General features: G+C 37.2%; 1 protein-coding gene across 5 annotated transcripts; it reads left to right on the forward strand.

The window, feature by feature from the left end:
* The first annotated feature begins 3403 nt into the window (after positions 1–3403).
* On the forward strand, positions 3404–15702 carry LOC136280456 (putative leucine-rich repeat-containing protein DDB_G0281931). Of its 5 annotated transcripts, none has more exons than XM_066165643.1 (15): positions 3404–3469; positions 4074–4145; positions 4759–4824; positions 5670–5741; positions 7612–7683; positions 8479–8550; positions 8907–8978; positions 9156–9224; positions 9578–9646; positions 10072–10143; positions 10714–10770; positions 10977–11173; positions 11751–11870; positions 12192–13706; positions 14543–15702. In XM_066165643.1, exons 1-15 carry the CDS (start codon positions 3450–3452, stop codon positions 14683–14685), a joined length of 2688 nt encoding a protein of 895 aa, XP_066021740.1. In that variant the 5' UTR covers positions 3404–3449; the 3' UTR covers positions 14686–15702. The 5 variants fall into 5 exon arrangements, with proteins under 5 accessions (XP_066021740.1, XP_066021741.1, XP_066021744.1 ...); XM_066165647.1 differs by lacking the exon at positions 3404–3469 and adding an exon at positions 3780–3802; XM_066165644.1 differs by lacking the exons at positions 4759–4824; positions 5670–5741.
* Positions 15703–17309: the final 1607 nt, after the last annotated feature.

Genomic DNA, 17309 nt, shown 5'->3' on the forward strand with positions numbered 1-17309 from the left:
GTAAGTAAATAATTTTAAAATATGGGATAGATTCAGCTTAAAATTAATAGGCTGGTATATTTATTGTTATTGTTATCATAATTATCACTATCATCGTTGCTATTATTATTTTAAGCTTTTGTGAAATTTAATAACCGTTAGACATGTATTGAAGGGAAAAAACAAAATAGTGTAAGCTTCGCTGTTAGTAACTTACACATCCTTGCGCGATGATATATTTCGCCCAGATAACGTGACAATATTATTCCTCCCTGTAATAGAAATTTTGATGACAAGCTTGCCTTAAAAAGAACGTAAAACCGGAAATGAATCATATCCCTAGCGCAACAAACATTCATCTTGCACTGGTGCGCTGGCTTGGAATGTCTTCAAAAACAATGAAAATTTGTCCACAACACTTAGTCTGAAAGTCACACATGAGAATTCTAAAAAGTCAGAGTTGCGAAGTTGACTCTTCAGCCACCGTTAAGCATTCAGATACCTACCACAAAACAAAAGAAAATAGTAATTTTTTTTTTTATGGAGAGACTTTCAGAGTTTTAAAAGCACTAGGAGATTTTACTGATTATCTGTCGCTTCTTGAAAAAAAACAAAACAAAAACAAAACCAAACTATTAACCAATCTGAACTGCAAGAAATTTTTTATTATTTACTTTCGTGTATCAAATGTGCAAGATGGAGTGGGCAGTTATCAGTGTAACGCGAATTTTGTATGTTTTAACATCCGGCAAGCTATGGATTATTAATTATTGACATAACTTTTTTCATTCTAGTGACATTGGCCGGAATCCTTATTTCGGACGTTTCCCCACAACACCGTTCAGGAAGTTGGGAGTAAGTGCATGGAAATAATGTAAGAATGCGTTTTATTTATTAAGGACCGAGTAGGTTCATATGTTTGTCCGGTTAAAAGCATTTTTGTCCGCAAATTTTCATAAAAATCTAGTCAGAGCTCCGTGGGTGTTCGCTAATCCCAATCCTTTAATGTTATAATTGCGATCTATTTACTGCTTCAAATTCCTTTAAGGCTTAAAGTAGCTAAAATATAAGTTAAATTTTAGATTAACGGATGTGGATATGCAATTTCTGAGCTTCACTATTTTTTTGGTGAACTTACAATTGTTTCCCTAGGAACATCTTGCCGACAACCTACTTTCCAAGGGAGTTTTTTCCTTCCGGAACAGTGTATCTCAACTGTGAGTCTTTTGCGTGTAACGATATATGTATTGACAAGATTAGAAAAAAACGTATTAAAACTCGCACACTGACTTATTGTATCCTTACATTAAATTGTACCTGTTTTCGCGCTCAGGATCGCCACGTTTTTTTTTCTTTACGCATCGCAAGCAAACATCCCCCTCAGGCGGTGAAGACCTTCGATAAATGTAATGCAAGCGAAATATTGAAATTTCCTCTTTCTCTCTAAAAAAAGGCCGGTCAGATCTGCACTTTAAGCTGTTATTTATGTGAAGGACTCAAAATAAAAGTGAACTTGTCATCTTTTTGTCCTCTTTTGGCAAAGTATTTAGCCCATTATATTTATTGTGGAGAGTAAATTGATAACGGTGTTTCGCTGGCTTACTGTTTCTCTTACCTAAACGGAACTTTTTTCAAAATGTTTTAAAACTTAGTAATTCATTAAAAGTCAATGGTTAAATATTTTAACTTGCATAGCGTTGAATCCACACGAACAACTTTCTGTCAAGTACGTGACCGCAAAAGTCATTCTCCAAGGATTAAAACGGGCTCCTTCGAAAACTGTAAGTACGACCTTTTAAGCGCTGTTCGCCTATGCTTATGAGAGATGCAAGTAATAATATTGTCGTTGCAAGTAAAAGGAAAAAAAAGACCAACTATGAAAGATATAGTGAGAAGTTATGGAAATATGGACCTATAAGCCGTAGTCCCAAGATACCAGTTTCTCCGTGAACTCATATTGCCCAGCGAATCAGAGCGGGGTATCTAAAAGTATTGGTTTTCAATATTTAAATGAAAAATTCATTTTTTCCCTATAGTTCCCATCGCGTTTTGTGATGCAAAATAATAACTGCTTTCTCTGTTTCTTCTAAGTTTAAGCTCAAAACTTACCATGTTCTGTCTTCCATAACTAGCGCACTTTCCTAACTATCCAATATCTTTTTCTAATTAATATATATCAATCGATCACAGTTACTCATCTTGAATCCTGAAGAAATGTAAAATGGTTTTCCACGTTTACACAGCCTGATTTAGAACCCGCGGGAGGTTGGGAGAGACAAGAGATAAGCTGTAGGGAAACCACGACCGCGAATAACTATGAAAGATTAACGAAAACCGTGTTTACATACGCTCATGTAAACACTGGTTTTATGGCCAATCAGAGCGTGCGCATAACCTATTTGAATTAATTTTATTATAAACTTAGTTCCTGTCTATACAGCCCCCAAACGGTCTTCAAACGTTCTATCTAACAAGGCATATCCTGCTCATTGTGCACGTTTTACAGGAATATTGATTCCATATCCCTTGGACCTACTTTGCTCATCCCAACTCCCCTCTCCTTCTCTTTCTTCGCTGGCTTTAATAAGATGGAGCTTCTGTATAAGTATAGTAGCTCTAGAAAATTCTCGAATGATTTCCGAAACTTGTAACAAAAACGCCGTGTGCGAACGTGATCAGTCCCAGTGCATGCTTGACCTACTCTCTCACTATTCCTTTTAGAATAGACGTTCCCCCTTGTTTTTTTACATAGTTTAAAGGTTTTTGCTCAACTTTTTAGCTTCCGAATGTTTCGTTTATTTAGAGCCAAACTTGATTTGTCGCATCCTTTGGGTCGATTCTGTCGGCTTTTTCCTTCTTCGACAAAGTGGCCATACCGATAACTGCGCTGCCTCTGACACTTATACTTTTCAACCGGAATCACCTGTTTTCCGCACGAGTTACAGTCAATTTCATACAAAGCTGGATTTCAACATAGAAGTTGCGTTATTTATCGCCTTTTCTCGCGGGGTTTCAATTTTAAACAAAGACTGAAAACAACAAACATACCACCGACGTTTTTAGATGAAATCTATGCTTTTCAGCCCTCTTTAGAAGGCTGGCTGCCATCCTGTACACAAAATTGTTTTAAACTACCCCTTCCATAAATCCTACAAACTCGTAGTTCCCCCTCGCGATCCAGCTCTTTCAATAAAAATCTTGACTCCTGAGATATGAACTTAGGAATGTTGTTGGTACTTTGGTTGAAAAAACAAAACAAAAGAACAAAAAACAAAACGGCATTGAAAGTGACAGAGAATTCATTAGTGATAGACTTGTCTCATAACTCCGCTGTCAGAACTTTCCATACTTACATTGTTTGGCAGTTTCCCCTACTCTTTCCTTCACTTCAAACTATTCTCGCCTTTTTTTCCCACGGTTGCATGAGTGGGTGCCACCTTGAAGATATCGAAAATGGAACATTTAAAGCCATGCAAAATCTTACAGAACTGTGAGTAAATTTTTTCTTAGATATTATTATTGATTTTTCAGATGTCCGAGCGATCGATTATCGCGCGATATGTATCGTGAGAAAAGCGGTCTTAAAGTTATATGTACAAAATTAACTAGATCAAGAAATTGTGTGTTATGTTCTGTTATGCAAACACTTCTCTTGACGTTTGACTTAGGCATCTTAGCAGGTTTATTTTGCCGAAACTTTTCTAATCCCGACCAGCCACAAGTCATTATACATTTGTCCGTTTTTAGTGTATCTGTCCTTCAATAAGCTGAATCATATCCACAAGGGTACAGTAGAGGGACTTACGGATCAGCTGACAAATCTGTAAGTAAATCGTCTTTAAGGAACAACCGTTCTTTACATAATAATAATAAGTTACTAAAAGAACTTTTCAAGAGACCTCTTCGTTTCTATGGACAGTGGTCTAAACCACGGATAGCACTTATGGTACTCGCCTTATTTATTTCACATTTTGAATAGATAGGCTGATTGACTTTCATAGCAGAGGCAATACGACCCTTCTTCCCTCCCTTCCCCCTCGCCTCCACACAAAAAAGGAGGAAACGATGATTTTGACTCTTCTAACAACTGATAGGTTCCTTCACGGAAACGAATTAGAGACCATAGGTGATGGAACGTTTAAACAGTTTAAAGTTCTCAATAGATGGTAAGTGAGACTCCAAGTGCAAGATAAGCAGATACTTTAAACCTGAAATACTTATATTGATATCAATAGGATAAGAACAATTTTTTTTTTACGGCCATGTGGCCCTAAAGGCATCTCGCCCGAAGTCATGTTGCCCTAAATCTTGAGTCATGTCACCCAGTTTTTTTTTCAATCACAAGTAAAAACATCAACATGACATATATTGTTTTGTTCGACGCTTGATCAGGAGTAGCGCTAAATAGTCGTAAATTCACAATCAAACGCAGAAGATTAAATAATGTATGACAGGAAAAAGAGGAAGAAAAAAAAGATACTGAAGAAATGACACATTTTTCTGATTCGACATGACAGCTTGAAGTGGGTTAAGTTTCAGCGTATTGCGGTAAAGATGGTCATGAATTAAAAACATCCGGAATTCTACTATTTTAAAAGTTATCTTTGAGTTTGCACTGAAAACGTTATGCCATGTTTTAGATACTATATCCTGTAGCTCCTTGTTTTTTGACCATATATGATCGAGGCCCTGAGAAGGACATTGCTTATTGCTAAGAGAAACACGATAGCGTACTGTTCATTTGTTTTTTTTCTGTTGTTGTTTGTACGACTTCTACAGCATTCTTCGAGAGAACAAACTAACATCTGTACCAGATTTGAAAGGTCCTAAGGTTATTGTACTTCTGTAAGTATGGTGCGCCGATCAATTCTTAGCTTCAAATCCCCCCCCCCCTTCCTTCCCTCCTGGCCATCCACGGTCATTTGACCGTTGCCAGTGCCCAATGGGGTTGGGAAACCTTGCCTTGCTGGGGTGGGCAATTTGAACTAGAAGTGTTGAGTCTTTCGTGTGGAATACAAGTGTTCAATCTTTAAAATATGGAGGTGCACGTTTCGGGCAAATAGTTCACTTTTGCGAGCGAATTGCTTAGAAGAAAAGATGTACGAAGTGTAGGCTTTAAAGATTGGTCAATATGTAGAAAGTCTTGGTTGCTGTGCAAAAAAAATAAAAAAAAAATAAGTGGGCATTTGAACATAACTTTTGCACCGGGAGCGGGAATTTGAACGAACTAATCTTCAAAAGTTCAAAACCCGGGGGTGCCTGGGGAGGATGTTGAAGCTTCGATTTATTGACGCATAACCTTTTAATACGTACTATTCTTAAATTGCAATAACTGTTAGGATTTGATAAGATAACAAATGATTACACAGCCTCCAGAGATTACAAACTGGTTTATAATCTCTGAACACCCTTTGACGACAACTGGTAAAGATGGTTATTGTAACATTTCCTTCTATTGCAAACAAAAACTACTCCGCGTCTTCTTCAAAAGCTTATCACAGGGTGCCACAAATTGAGACTAGGTTCAGTTCAAGGTGAGCGTCGATTCAGAAGATCTTCAACAGTACACAAATATGACGTGTTCAAATGATTCTAATTGAAAGACTTCGCTCAAGTATCAAAGGTAGTACAAGGAAGAAAATTCAAATAAGTTTTCACAATTTTTTAAAGTTTTGTTGTGCTTTTTGCAGGCAATTAAATAAGAATCGGATCAAAGATATATCAAGAATTGCAACATCTGGAATTAAACACCTCTTTGAGCTGTAAGTATACAAGTGACTTTCTGTGAGTAGACGTTTCCAATTTGTTTCATGCAGTAAATTCTTGTGATCAGATTCATTGGTGCGAGCGTGATCCATATTCCCAGTCCGTGCCGATGCCATGCCTGTTTGCATTACAGCGTGGTAGATCGAATTTCCCCTTACAGAAAATTCAAACGAGCGCCATGAATATCTTACAAAACAAATTGGTTCAAACGTCAGCTACGACATAAAGCACGCGCAAAGATTTGTCAGCAACCAAGAACCTACAGTTGACACCGACCTTTTTTTCGTGCATTCAATATTCCCTGCGTGCTTCATATCATTATGAATGCACGCTGGTACAAGAAACAATATCTATAGCAATAAGGTTTATTTTTCCTCAAATTTAGGTGCAATAATTATATTCTTTCTTACGTTTTAGAACATCATTTTGGACTTTCGACATCGAGTAGTTTTCGGAGATAAAGTTAGCGATGATTCGTCGAAAGCAATTACGTTAATAAAAAGTAAAAGATGCAAAATTCAGGTTTTCAAAAGATGAAGAGCGCAATTTGGAGTAGATGAGTGGGCAGTTTTCAGGCTTTATTCCTAATAATATACATGAAGAAATTACTTAGTTCTGATTGGTTGAGATAAATGCAGTTTTCAGGTATTTCAGTGCAGAAGAGGGTTAATTCAGTGCAGAGAAGTATAACAACCAGACATTCTGATTGGTCAGTAAACAAAGAAACTCATAGACAGCCAATCAAGTGCGAGCCTTGGATTTCGCAACATTTGGATACGCTGAAAATTTGCGAGCAAAACAATGGTCGGCAGGTTTTCTTTCGCCACCGCAACAACAATACAGTAGCTGAGAAATAGCTCTAACAACGAAAACATTGTAAAAAGCAATGCTCTTTGGTTGTAGGTTTGGAAAAAGTGGTGTTCGGAGAAGGAAATCGAAAGTTACGAGCCGACCCAGCTTTAACACTAAACTCGAGCGATTCTACGCCAAAACTAAACACAAACATGGTAAAACCTCGTAAACGACATTTCATCGAAAGTGATTCGGACATAGACTGAACAATTCCTTGAACTATTTAGCCGGACATTGAACTTTTTTGCACCTTAAAGATGTGAAAACATCATGGTGTCTTATTGTTTTTATTGTACGCGGTTACTATGACCGAACGCACAAAGTCACTTGCATGGTTTGAGTAAATTACTTTTGCACTTGAAGTGTGCGCTTTGCTTCTGCATGATTATGATAAGCTATCTTGTATTTTTTCATGTAAATTATTAATACGTAATCAAATGATTTTTCTCGTGCAATGTTGAATATATGAGCACCTGTTGATTTTTTCAAAGACCACAAATTGCATTCGCCCTACGGGCTCGTGCAATTTTGTTAGTCTTTGAAAAAATTTTACAGGTGCTTATTTATTTCAAATTGCACTCGAAATCATGTGATTATCTATACGAATTGCACGTGAATGATTCTTTATTACCTATAACATAATAATTACGCAAAAGCAAACAGCTTATCACGTGCAAAACTGATTCACTCATAATTTGCAAATGCTCTTGTGTTTCAGTCAAAAGAGCTATGTTCAGTAAAAAAAAAACGATATTCTATTATGCTTCTTTATGGTCATTAATTTTGATATCAGAAGCCCAGATAAACATTCTCTTGGCTCTTTTCGAAGTATTAATTTCATACTCTGTATTTCTTTTCTTATGCATTCTTTTATCAAAACAAAAGCATTTCACAAGTCAATCAGTTTGAGGTATTTTTTTCTTATTCCTATTGCGTAAAGCTTAACGTCCCTCAATATTATGCCTATCGAATAAACTTTTAAGTTTAAAAACAAATAACACTTTTATCTTGTAGGTTGTTGTCTAGCAATGAAATCGATTATCTTCCACCAAACATATTTCAAAATATTTCCATAGTGGGATCAATGTAAGTAAGATTTAATGTAATAGCAGGCAAGGAAAGTCAAATCGAGACATCTTTACCACAAATAAATCCATGAAGCTCCTATAGTTTTTGTCGGGGTTTACCCTCTGAATGATGTTTAACCAGTTACGATAGACTTTCCTGGGTTTTTCTTTACTTCGAACGGGTTCATCTGTTCATGGATTTTTATACTGGTCATGTAACGCTTTTGAGTGGTATACCATAGAATATCCCACGAGTTTTTGTATTTTCTCGGTATATGCATACCCCTCTGATCTCCGTCGACCTTTCGAATCTCTCGATAATTAAGTGATAATGGCATAGTGGTCATCCAATTAGGCTGGGGGAATTTCCGCCAGACCTCTTTCCTTTAAAAATGAGGTAGTTCTTGATTTAAGTCGACAAACTTGCTTCTATCCGAACTCGTTTTCTTCACTGCTCTTAAGTTTCTTCGCCTTTCAACGAAAACATCAACTTCTTGATCAGTAAACTATATCTTTTTGGTTAAATATTTATTTTTACTGAGTTTTCGACCTCATGAATTAACGTCCTGGGAATATTTGGCTCTGACACGGCTCAGACAACACCTAAAATAAACTGGAAACGCCGCCACCGCTTGCTGAATTTCGGCAGAATAAGATCGGAAAGGGCGGCTGCAATACTGTCGAATATACAACTGATTTCTTTTGTTCTGGTTGGTTGTATTTTTAATAGCATGGTACCAATAGCTATAGAAGTAAATGCTGTAGATGCGTCTGTTTCTTATCCCTAATCTTATTCATGTTATCTTCCTTATAGTGACTTGTCATTCAACAAATTGCGGTCCATACCAGATGGCTTATTCAATAAGCTTGGAACATTACAAATTCTGTGAGTAAATATTCAGCGCACTTTTCCCAAATTTATGATAAATTGAATCATGTTGTTAGCAGCAATATCCTATTGGAGAAGAAACATTGCTATTTGCCCTCCTCCCTTAAAACCAGCCACAGAAAAACGCTGCAAGTCTTTTTAAATTAACGCTGACTGATTCTACTTTTTGCATAACTGTCATTTGCTTTCTGGGAGGTTGTTTAATATAAAACTTCGATCCGATGCCGCAAGCCAAATTGTGACTAATCAAAAAGTGATATTCTTATTGATATTACTACTATTATCATCATAACCATTATTATTGTTGTTCAAACGGTACAATTGTTCACAATGCTCTTTTTTTCTAAATCAAGGATGATTAGCTTCAACAACATCTCCAACATCAGCAATTGCACCTTTGAAGGACTTTCAAGCTTGAAGACACTGTAAGCTCCCTTTTGGTTTTTCATGTCTGTAATCCCACCTGACTAAAAAACACACTCATTAATCAATAAATCGAATCTTGGTTTTTATTTATGTATTTATTTCGTTATTAAATCATATTACGTCTACAATCCTTTCTTAAATAGCTTTTGTGTTTAATACTCTTTTCCAATTTACAGCATGCTGATAAAAAACAAACTGACATTTATTTCCAACGGTGTTTTTGATGAAACTGCTTTGCAATCAGTGTAAGTACATGTACGTTTTATAATGTTAACGTATATCCTGGAATAGAATAAGATAACAGAATATAATATTCAAGGAAACTAGTAAAGTAAAATAGAGGCTTCATTGTAATACACACGGGGCATGATATATGGATGACGACGCCTATATGTCAGCATGGTTTGAACCACGCAGTCTCTGGGTTGAATTAGTAGAAACTGAGAAAAATTCAACCATCCAATAAACATGAATGTTTCAATGCGTAACATAGATTGCAAGCGCTGAGTCCTGTTGTGTTAACAATATGAGAAATTTGACTTGTTTGGGTTTGTTTTGTTTTGTTTAGTTTTTTGTCATCATTTCTTCCTTTATATAGTTTTCTTCACAGTAATGCCATCAAAACGATTGGAAGTGAATCCTTTAGCAGACTTAACCTGAAACAACTGTGAGTAAATTGAAAAATAAAGTGAAGTTTTAAACGCTACAGTGAAATGTATTAATCAAGCTTACCACTTTGGCTTCAAGAGGATCATTGATTTGTTTTTTATTAATCCTTTACACCCTTAGAGTGAATATTCTTCAAACTGTTTTCTATACGTTTTGTAAGGTGCTGGTAAGGAGAATCTGTTTAACAATTAAGAGCTTTTTCAGTTGGCGATCACCTCCATTCTTCTCTCGACCTAAGTGTTTAATTCAGGGATGATATTGTTAGGAGAAATTGGATGCTAGTCACTCTAAGGGGTCAAAGGGTAAATTTTGCACAAAAAACGGTAACCACATCAACCATATGATAAGAAAAAAAAAACCATGTCTCTATAATTATGTGTAAGCTTGAATTAATCATTAACTTTATTATTGACATTTTTTCAGTACTATCTTTGATAATCCTCTACACTCGTTACCAGATGGAATGTTCGACAAAATGGACACCGAAACCAAAGTGTAAGTGAATCCAAAGCACTCATTTGAATATTTTAAAGGTGACTATCGCTTTTCGAAAGGCCACATCTTGATTTAACGAAGATCGTCAAGGCTGAAGGAGAGATTAATAAGCTTTTAAATCTATGCTGACCTCAATGTTGTTTCTCCATCTGTTAATTTTCGCATAAGGATATGCGATTGCTTATTGGTTAACGCACCGGACTCAAAATTGAATAGACTGGGTTCGAAACAAGCTAAGCGAGTTCATTATATGGTGTTCTCGAGCGGGAGATTCTACTCCATAAGTCTCCTTACACCTATAAGAATAAATTTACATTTGAAAATTGGGCAAATGGGGTTAAGGTCCTGGAGAAACTATGGTGCTGCGTGGGTGAGGGTAGGCGGGAGGGAGGCGGGGGGGAGACGGGGGGAGAAGGGGTAAGCTGACGTTGAGAGCATTGGCCCATCGGCAGATGGAATGCTCGTCCCTTTACAGTACAAAAACCGCGATAAACGACCGCCGTTGGTGGGGACCACAGATCTAAAGAGTATCGCTCCTGCAATTAAAATTATCATCAAAATAATCTACAGATCGTTGACATGTAAAAACCTTCTTCAGCTGCCGAAAGGACAGTATCAGTCTGTAATGTGAGTAAACCTAATGTTGACGTTTTAAGATGACTTATTTCATATATCATATCTTGGCATCTGTACTATTAGATTCATTGTTTCCAGACGATAGGCGCTTAAGTCAGGAGCCCATAATGGCTCCTGCTAAAGTCTACTGAATTGAGTATTTGATATAATTAAAATTTCAATTGCTTTCAATATTTTGCTATTTTCTTAAACTTAAGTGACTGTGCCCCCTCCACTACATTCAATATACTTTTGACCGGAGAACAATCTAGCTACAGTGGTGGCCTGGAAAGTTCAGGCTTTGAGTGCCATTCCTGTGGGCCTCATCCCAGTGGCTCCAGATGTCGTAACTGCTCTCTTTGTCAAGTTGGTTATTTCATGCACGCCAAACAGATGTGTGCCAAGTGTCCTGCAGGTGACAAAAGACATTTAAAATGCTTCATGTCATAGTTAATTAATTTTAGAACAACAATAACATTACTAGAGAAAATTCTAGCCGTTGTTAGTTACGTTCTTTTAATAGAAGAGGTCTCAAGCTCGGTCACTCCGAGTGCTTGTATCCTAACTTAAATTTTCCCTCTATCCCATTGTCGTTTCTTTTGCTCTCGTTTTTAAAGTTTTCATCCCTGCCTTCTTTTTTTCATTAGTTGGTTCTGCGTATAAAGTGAGCTGGTGCCTGTAGGGCCACTGCCAATAAGGCCAGTTTTCACTCATAATCAGTTTTATGTCGTTGCATCCTTACTTCTTACATAATATCTGGTGGCTACCGTTTCATTTCCGTTGTGGTTTCATTTCCTGTTTTATTTACGTTGCGTGTCACGTGACAATTTCACGTGCTTTGACAATTTGGAGAGAGTTTTACCTTCGTGTAGCTGTTTTGGTTCGCAAAACAGTTCTTTAACGTGATTGTGATTGTGATCGTGATTGTGTTATTGTACGTTATCTTGTGACGCTACATAGGCATTAAAGGTGAGAGCTACATCTCTTCACAGGTGGTTTTTATCAGGATGAATTGGGACAAGTTGATTGCAAAAGATGCAGCATTGGTACATTTGTGTCTGAAACGCGACATCCTGGGACAAGTCCTACGGACTGTGTGGCATGCCCATACGGTAACTGATGTTTTGTCTCTGAGACACTCTTAAAATTTTTCACCATGAAAACTTCTCCCTGCATGACATTCCATGTGTGGTTCATTGCGTTGCAGAGAAAAGAAATACTTTTCTTCTTAATCCAAAACGGAAACCGCCGGCAAATTAATTTCTCGCCAGTCTGGGTACCGCTGGACGCCATTTTGCGTCCGGAATTAGAACCTATCCTTGAAGCTAATTCCTAACTAACTGTAAGCGGTTTGATGGGTTGAATTTATTTTTAAGATTGGTTTTGCGCCTTTGTACCAAATAATGTGTATACACTATTTATCTAAATTGCAGGTACCCTCTCCAACGAGACTGCGGAATATCGAGCATGCAGATGCCTTCAAAACTTTTATCGGTTGGATCGTTTTGGTCCGTGCTCAGCATGTCCACCACACGGTTTTGTTTGTGAGAAAGATACAGCAGTACTTGCTCCTAACTTCTTCTGGAAATGGTCAAATCAGTTTGAAAAAGAATTCTTTAAAGGTTTTGTTAATAACATCCACTCTTTTAAACAAGACTACGACAAGTTATATTCTACGTTTAATACTTTACTTCCAAACCCACTCAAATGTCCTTATGCCAGGTCTTGCGAGGGTGGAATCGACTCTAAATGCCACCATGGATATAAAGGAGTTCTGTGTGCAACCTGCTCTAACGGCTTTTATTTCCGATTTCACGCTTGCTTGAAATGTCCTCGGTTAACTGTAACAGTTACTTCGTCCATCTTGGTAATTTCTCTTTTTGTTGCTGTGTTTCTAATGGTTCTTTGGGGTGACTCCAAACGTGCAGAGAATAACCGGACGGTTGCAGATGTCGTCATGTCGTGCTTTAAGATTGTGATTGGTTTTTACCAAGTCATTGCTGGAATTTTCTCGGCATTAGCGAAAGTCCAGTGGCCAGTCATTTTGTTCTCAACGGAGAAGGTTCTAAAAGTGTTTGAAGGGAACATCTTGCAGTTTGCGCCACTAAGCTGCATTCATTCTTCCCTGCGTCTCGATGAGCTCGGAAAGTTCACAGTGATCGTTGCTTTAAATGTCCTACTTGTCGGCTTGATTTGCCTTTATCTTTTCGTTAAAAGAAGCTACATTATAAACAAAACCGACCGTACCGAAAGCCAAAAAATGAGGGAAATTAAGAGTTTGAAGAAATCTTGCTATCGGAACATTTTCCTATTGTTGTTAACGACCTACCCCACGACGAGCAAGTCGATTATTCAGATTCTACCTCTTCCCGGTGCGTGTGTAGAAACGTGTTTCTCAAACGAAAAGCTCGACTGTATCTTCCTGCTGAGAGCTGACTACTCAATCAAGTGTTTCACTCCTCGCCACAGCTTGTATTGGCTCATGGCCTCTCTTCTGGCATTATATCCCGTAGGATTTCCACTTTTGGCTTTGTTTCTCATTTACAAATATCGTGAGTCCCATGAAAACGAAGCAGTCTCTTTCGGGCTCAGAGTGTTCTTTGAAAACTACAAGAAGAAATTTTGGTTTTGGGAGGTCACAGAGATGTACCGCAAACTGATATTGATCTCATTGATTTTCCTATTTGGATCTAAAAGCCTTACTCAAATCGGTCTCACAGTTCTGACAGCCAGCGTCTTTGGAGTGCTCTACACCGTATTCCGACCAATCAAGGACAAGTTTGAAGACCGCTTACAAACATTTGTTCTTTGGATAATTTTCTTTGATGTTTGCCTAGGCGCTGTTTACACAAACTGGGATGAGAGTCAGGGAGAGGACAAGAACGACTCCATCTTCGTAAATTTCCTGTTTGTGGTCCTTAACGCTTCTGTATTGTTATTTGCCATTGGTAAGTCATAGTGCTGCTCTTTACGTTTTATCAATTAATTTAACTTCACATTCACAAATATCAAAAGTGCAAATAGCAATTACCGGGAAGTTTTAAGGAAGTGGGATGTCTAAATGTCGTTTCTGTGCAATTTAGTATCATATGTTGTGTATATCTAGGCATTTCCACTTTGCTTTTTCATATTGCTTCATATTTTATCATTCCCGTTTTTAGTTATGTTATCACTTAGAACTAAGTGTTTTGTATTCTTAGAGCAATTACTTCGGAGAAAATCTTGCATGTTATGGTATAAAAGCAATGAATGCAACATAGCTGGCACTCTTCGGTAGAAAGCTTTCCAGTTATCGTTTGTCATACAAGCTAATTGGATTAGTAAATAATATTGGTTGTTCAGATCACTAAGTTGTCCCTCAGTCATTCAAGCAGTCGGCACGAAAACTGTCCATATATATCTTGCTTGAGAGTCATGCCTTATCAAGTGCTAAGAAAACGCCTCAGTGAATCTAATAAGCTTCTATTTCATACATACTGAGATTAATACTGTGAATTACTATTGTTCGTGTCTCTGATTGGACGAAAGATGTATTTTCACAATCGTTCGCTTCCCATCTTTGAAATGGATCGGTCATTAAGAAAAAATGACGAGAATGCACTCCCTCCCGTAGCCTGAGACAAGTCAAGAAGAATTGTTATTAAAAAAAAAGTCAGAAAGCGCGTTATTGGGAAATTTTAGTTAACCTTAAGAGGTTTCTCGTTAACACTGTACATAGAAAAAAACAAATGTTACTGAATAATTGATTATTATTTTATTTTGTTCTTATCTTTAACTGCGTCAGGAAAGGGAATATCACATGTGAAATTAATCCGCAAGCACTTTTCCTTCTGCCCGATGAGATGTTTCAATTCCCTTCGCCAAGGACTGGTGCTTCTTAAGAATAAAACGGTCACCACAACACCTGAAGAATCATTCTTGATCTAGGATGGCACCTAAGAGCCTCGCCGATACATTTTATCTATACCGTTGTAACATATCTCGAAAAAAAAACGACAACAATAACAATAAGAACAACACCAACAACAGAAACATAGTTGAGTTGGTTTACCTTGGACGGCTTGATTACTTCTTTCGCGTTATCGTTCATGATCAAGCTTTAACACCCCACCCCTCGGCAACTAAACGGCTTTTGACAGTCGTCCGTGCCCTAAGGGTGCGCAATTTGAACCTTGCCTAGCTGGATGGGAAATTTGAAACGGAAGTGTTTAGTCTTTCCATCGAAATACAAGCGTTATATCTTTAAATATCGAGGTGCTTAAATCTAAAGAATTAACTTTCGCCAGCGAAACCGGCTAAGAATGAGAGGTGTGCAATCTTAAGGTATTAAAGCTTAATCAATGTGAAGAAAGTCAGATCACGGTCGCCGATCTTGCATTTTACCCAAAAAATTGACTATTAAGTCCAGCACTTGGTCAGGGCATTTGAACACGATTCAGCCTGGCCCCGCATACGGGAAATTGAACAAATCAGCCTTTAAAAGTTCAAATGGCTGGAGTTTGGGGGTTGGCCAATGTACGGCTAAGAGTTAATATCTCTTCATTGCGGTCACCAGAATTTTTTTTCACCGTTTTCTTTTTTTAAGGGCTAACGGTTAAAATTTGTCATTATTTTTGCTTAATGGCAGGCTGTTCTTTTGGCCCTTTTACTGCTATCGGTTAACCTCATTGCGAGCCTTTTGAAGTTTGTTATCACAGAAATTGTTTCCTGTAATTTACTATTTTATGAAAATAATATTTTCAATTTAAGTATTAACATTAACTATGTTATTGATATTGGTGTTTACATTATCATCGTCATTTACTGACAAGAATGAGCGCACTAGTTCGTGTCTATATTTCTTTTAAATATTTTTCTTCGGTAAACTTGTCTTTTTTCTTCTTAATAATAATGTATCGCGAGTTAAAATTAGCTTAACGGCGGTTTAACCATTTCATAAAAAAATGGTGTATTTTACAACAGGGCAAACAATAAAATAATGTGAAAATAACGTGGAAATAATCATAAACCTATTGTAAGTGTGTAAAAGGACGAGAAATGGAATTATGCCATAGTTCTTGTACTGTTGTTCAGTAAAGTTTACACATATAGAGTCTATATACGCTTTATACTTCATAATTTTCGTACTTCATACTTTCATCTCTATACCAATTGATAATCAAAGTGCTCTGGGAGCAAACTCGTGAATTGACAGATGACTTACATGATTTTTGGATTATATTTAATGTTATCTGGTTTAGGGAATTTTGTGGTTGATTGTCATATTTAGAGTACGAGCAGTAGTTCAGTGGTCGCTAATGTAGCAAAGAAACAAAGTAACGTTGGAATGAGAAGGCATTACAACTGAAATGATCATGCTATCACATTTGACAAGGGTGGATGATGTCATGTGTTTTAAACAAAATCATTTTTAATTCTCGTTCAAAAGAAAAGGTAGGAAGTAAATGTGGGTGGAAAGTGAAATTTACTGTCTATCATTGAAAATTGTGTAAAATCAGGGCAATACTGTCTAAATGAAAACATTAATGTTACTTTCTTTATCAAATAAGACAAACGGGAACGACTTTTGAGTGATATAACTAAGCCCAGACTACCACCGTAATTTTGGATTTCCGCCTGGGTAGATTTTTGGTCACGTGCTAGGCAACGTATGATCAAGAACTAGATAGAATTTCATTTTAGGCCTATTTATCAATTTTGTGGTGTATAACTTTCGCATTTTAGTACGTAATATTTATTTCAAATTGCCTTGAAACTTAAAAGAAAATTGTTCTTTAAAAATTCACTGAAAATTGGTAGCCAAAATTATTTGTTTAGATGTTATTTGATTTTCGTGTTAACCTGTAATTTCGTCAGTCGCCGGCACCTTTTGTTACTTCACACAGGGAAAGCACACGATACGAAATGTAATGCTCGATTTTGTCCCCAAGCCATAACAGAAAAAGCTTTTGAACACCTGTAAACTCCGAGCCCTTTGGAGTAAGTGATATTTTTTAATGAATCTTCGGATTCTTTTCAAGTTCAAGGATTGTAAATTACAATTTTATGAAAAACGAAGTTTGATCTCTTATTTCAGTGTGAATCCTTGCACGCCTGCCAGTCTCTGGCGCCGCTTATTAAAACTAAAACGAAAACGAGATTAAATAGATACATTAGGAAGACTTATCTGTCGTGTTCTGAAGGTTACGAAGAACGAACCATGAAAGACTCTTACTTCAAAACAAACGATGCCAGTATATTCGCCAGGCCACACTCTGAACCATTTACGCCGAAGATCTTCGGTGTGGATCTTTGCCTTTTTCCTTATAATCCTTAAAATATCTTGGCGTACATTTAGCAAACCTTCGCCGTGACCTTTGAGTGGAATGCACCTTGCTATATTCGGCGGGCCGGGTGGTTCACTTACGCCAACAGAATATATTATGAATACAAAACTGTTGAACGTCGATACATCCAAGAAGAACCAAGAATAAAAGCTATAGCCAAAGAAAAAAGCCATTTCTCAAGGAAGTCGAATCACTTCCAGTTCAAACACGACTTCGCCACGACTT

This window comes from Pocillopora verrucosa, chromosome 4, assembly GCF_036669915.1.
Source record: "Pocillopora verrucosa isolate sample1 chromosome 4, ASM3666991v2, whole genome shotgun sequence".
In the NCBI taxonomy this organism is placed as follows: Eukaryota; Metazoa; Cnidaria; class Anthozoa; order Scleractinia; family Pocilloporidae; genus Pocillopora; species Pocillopora verrucosa.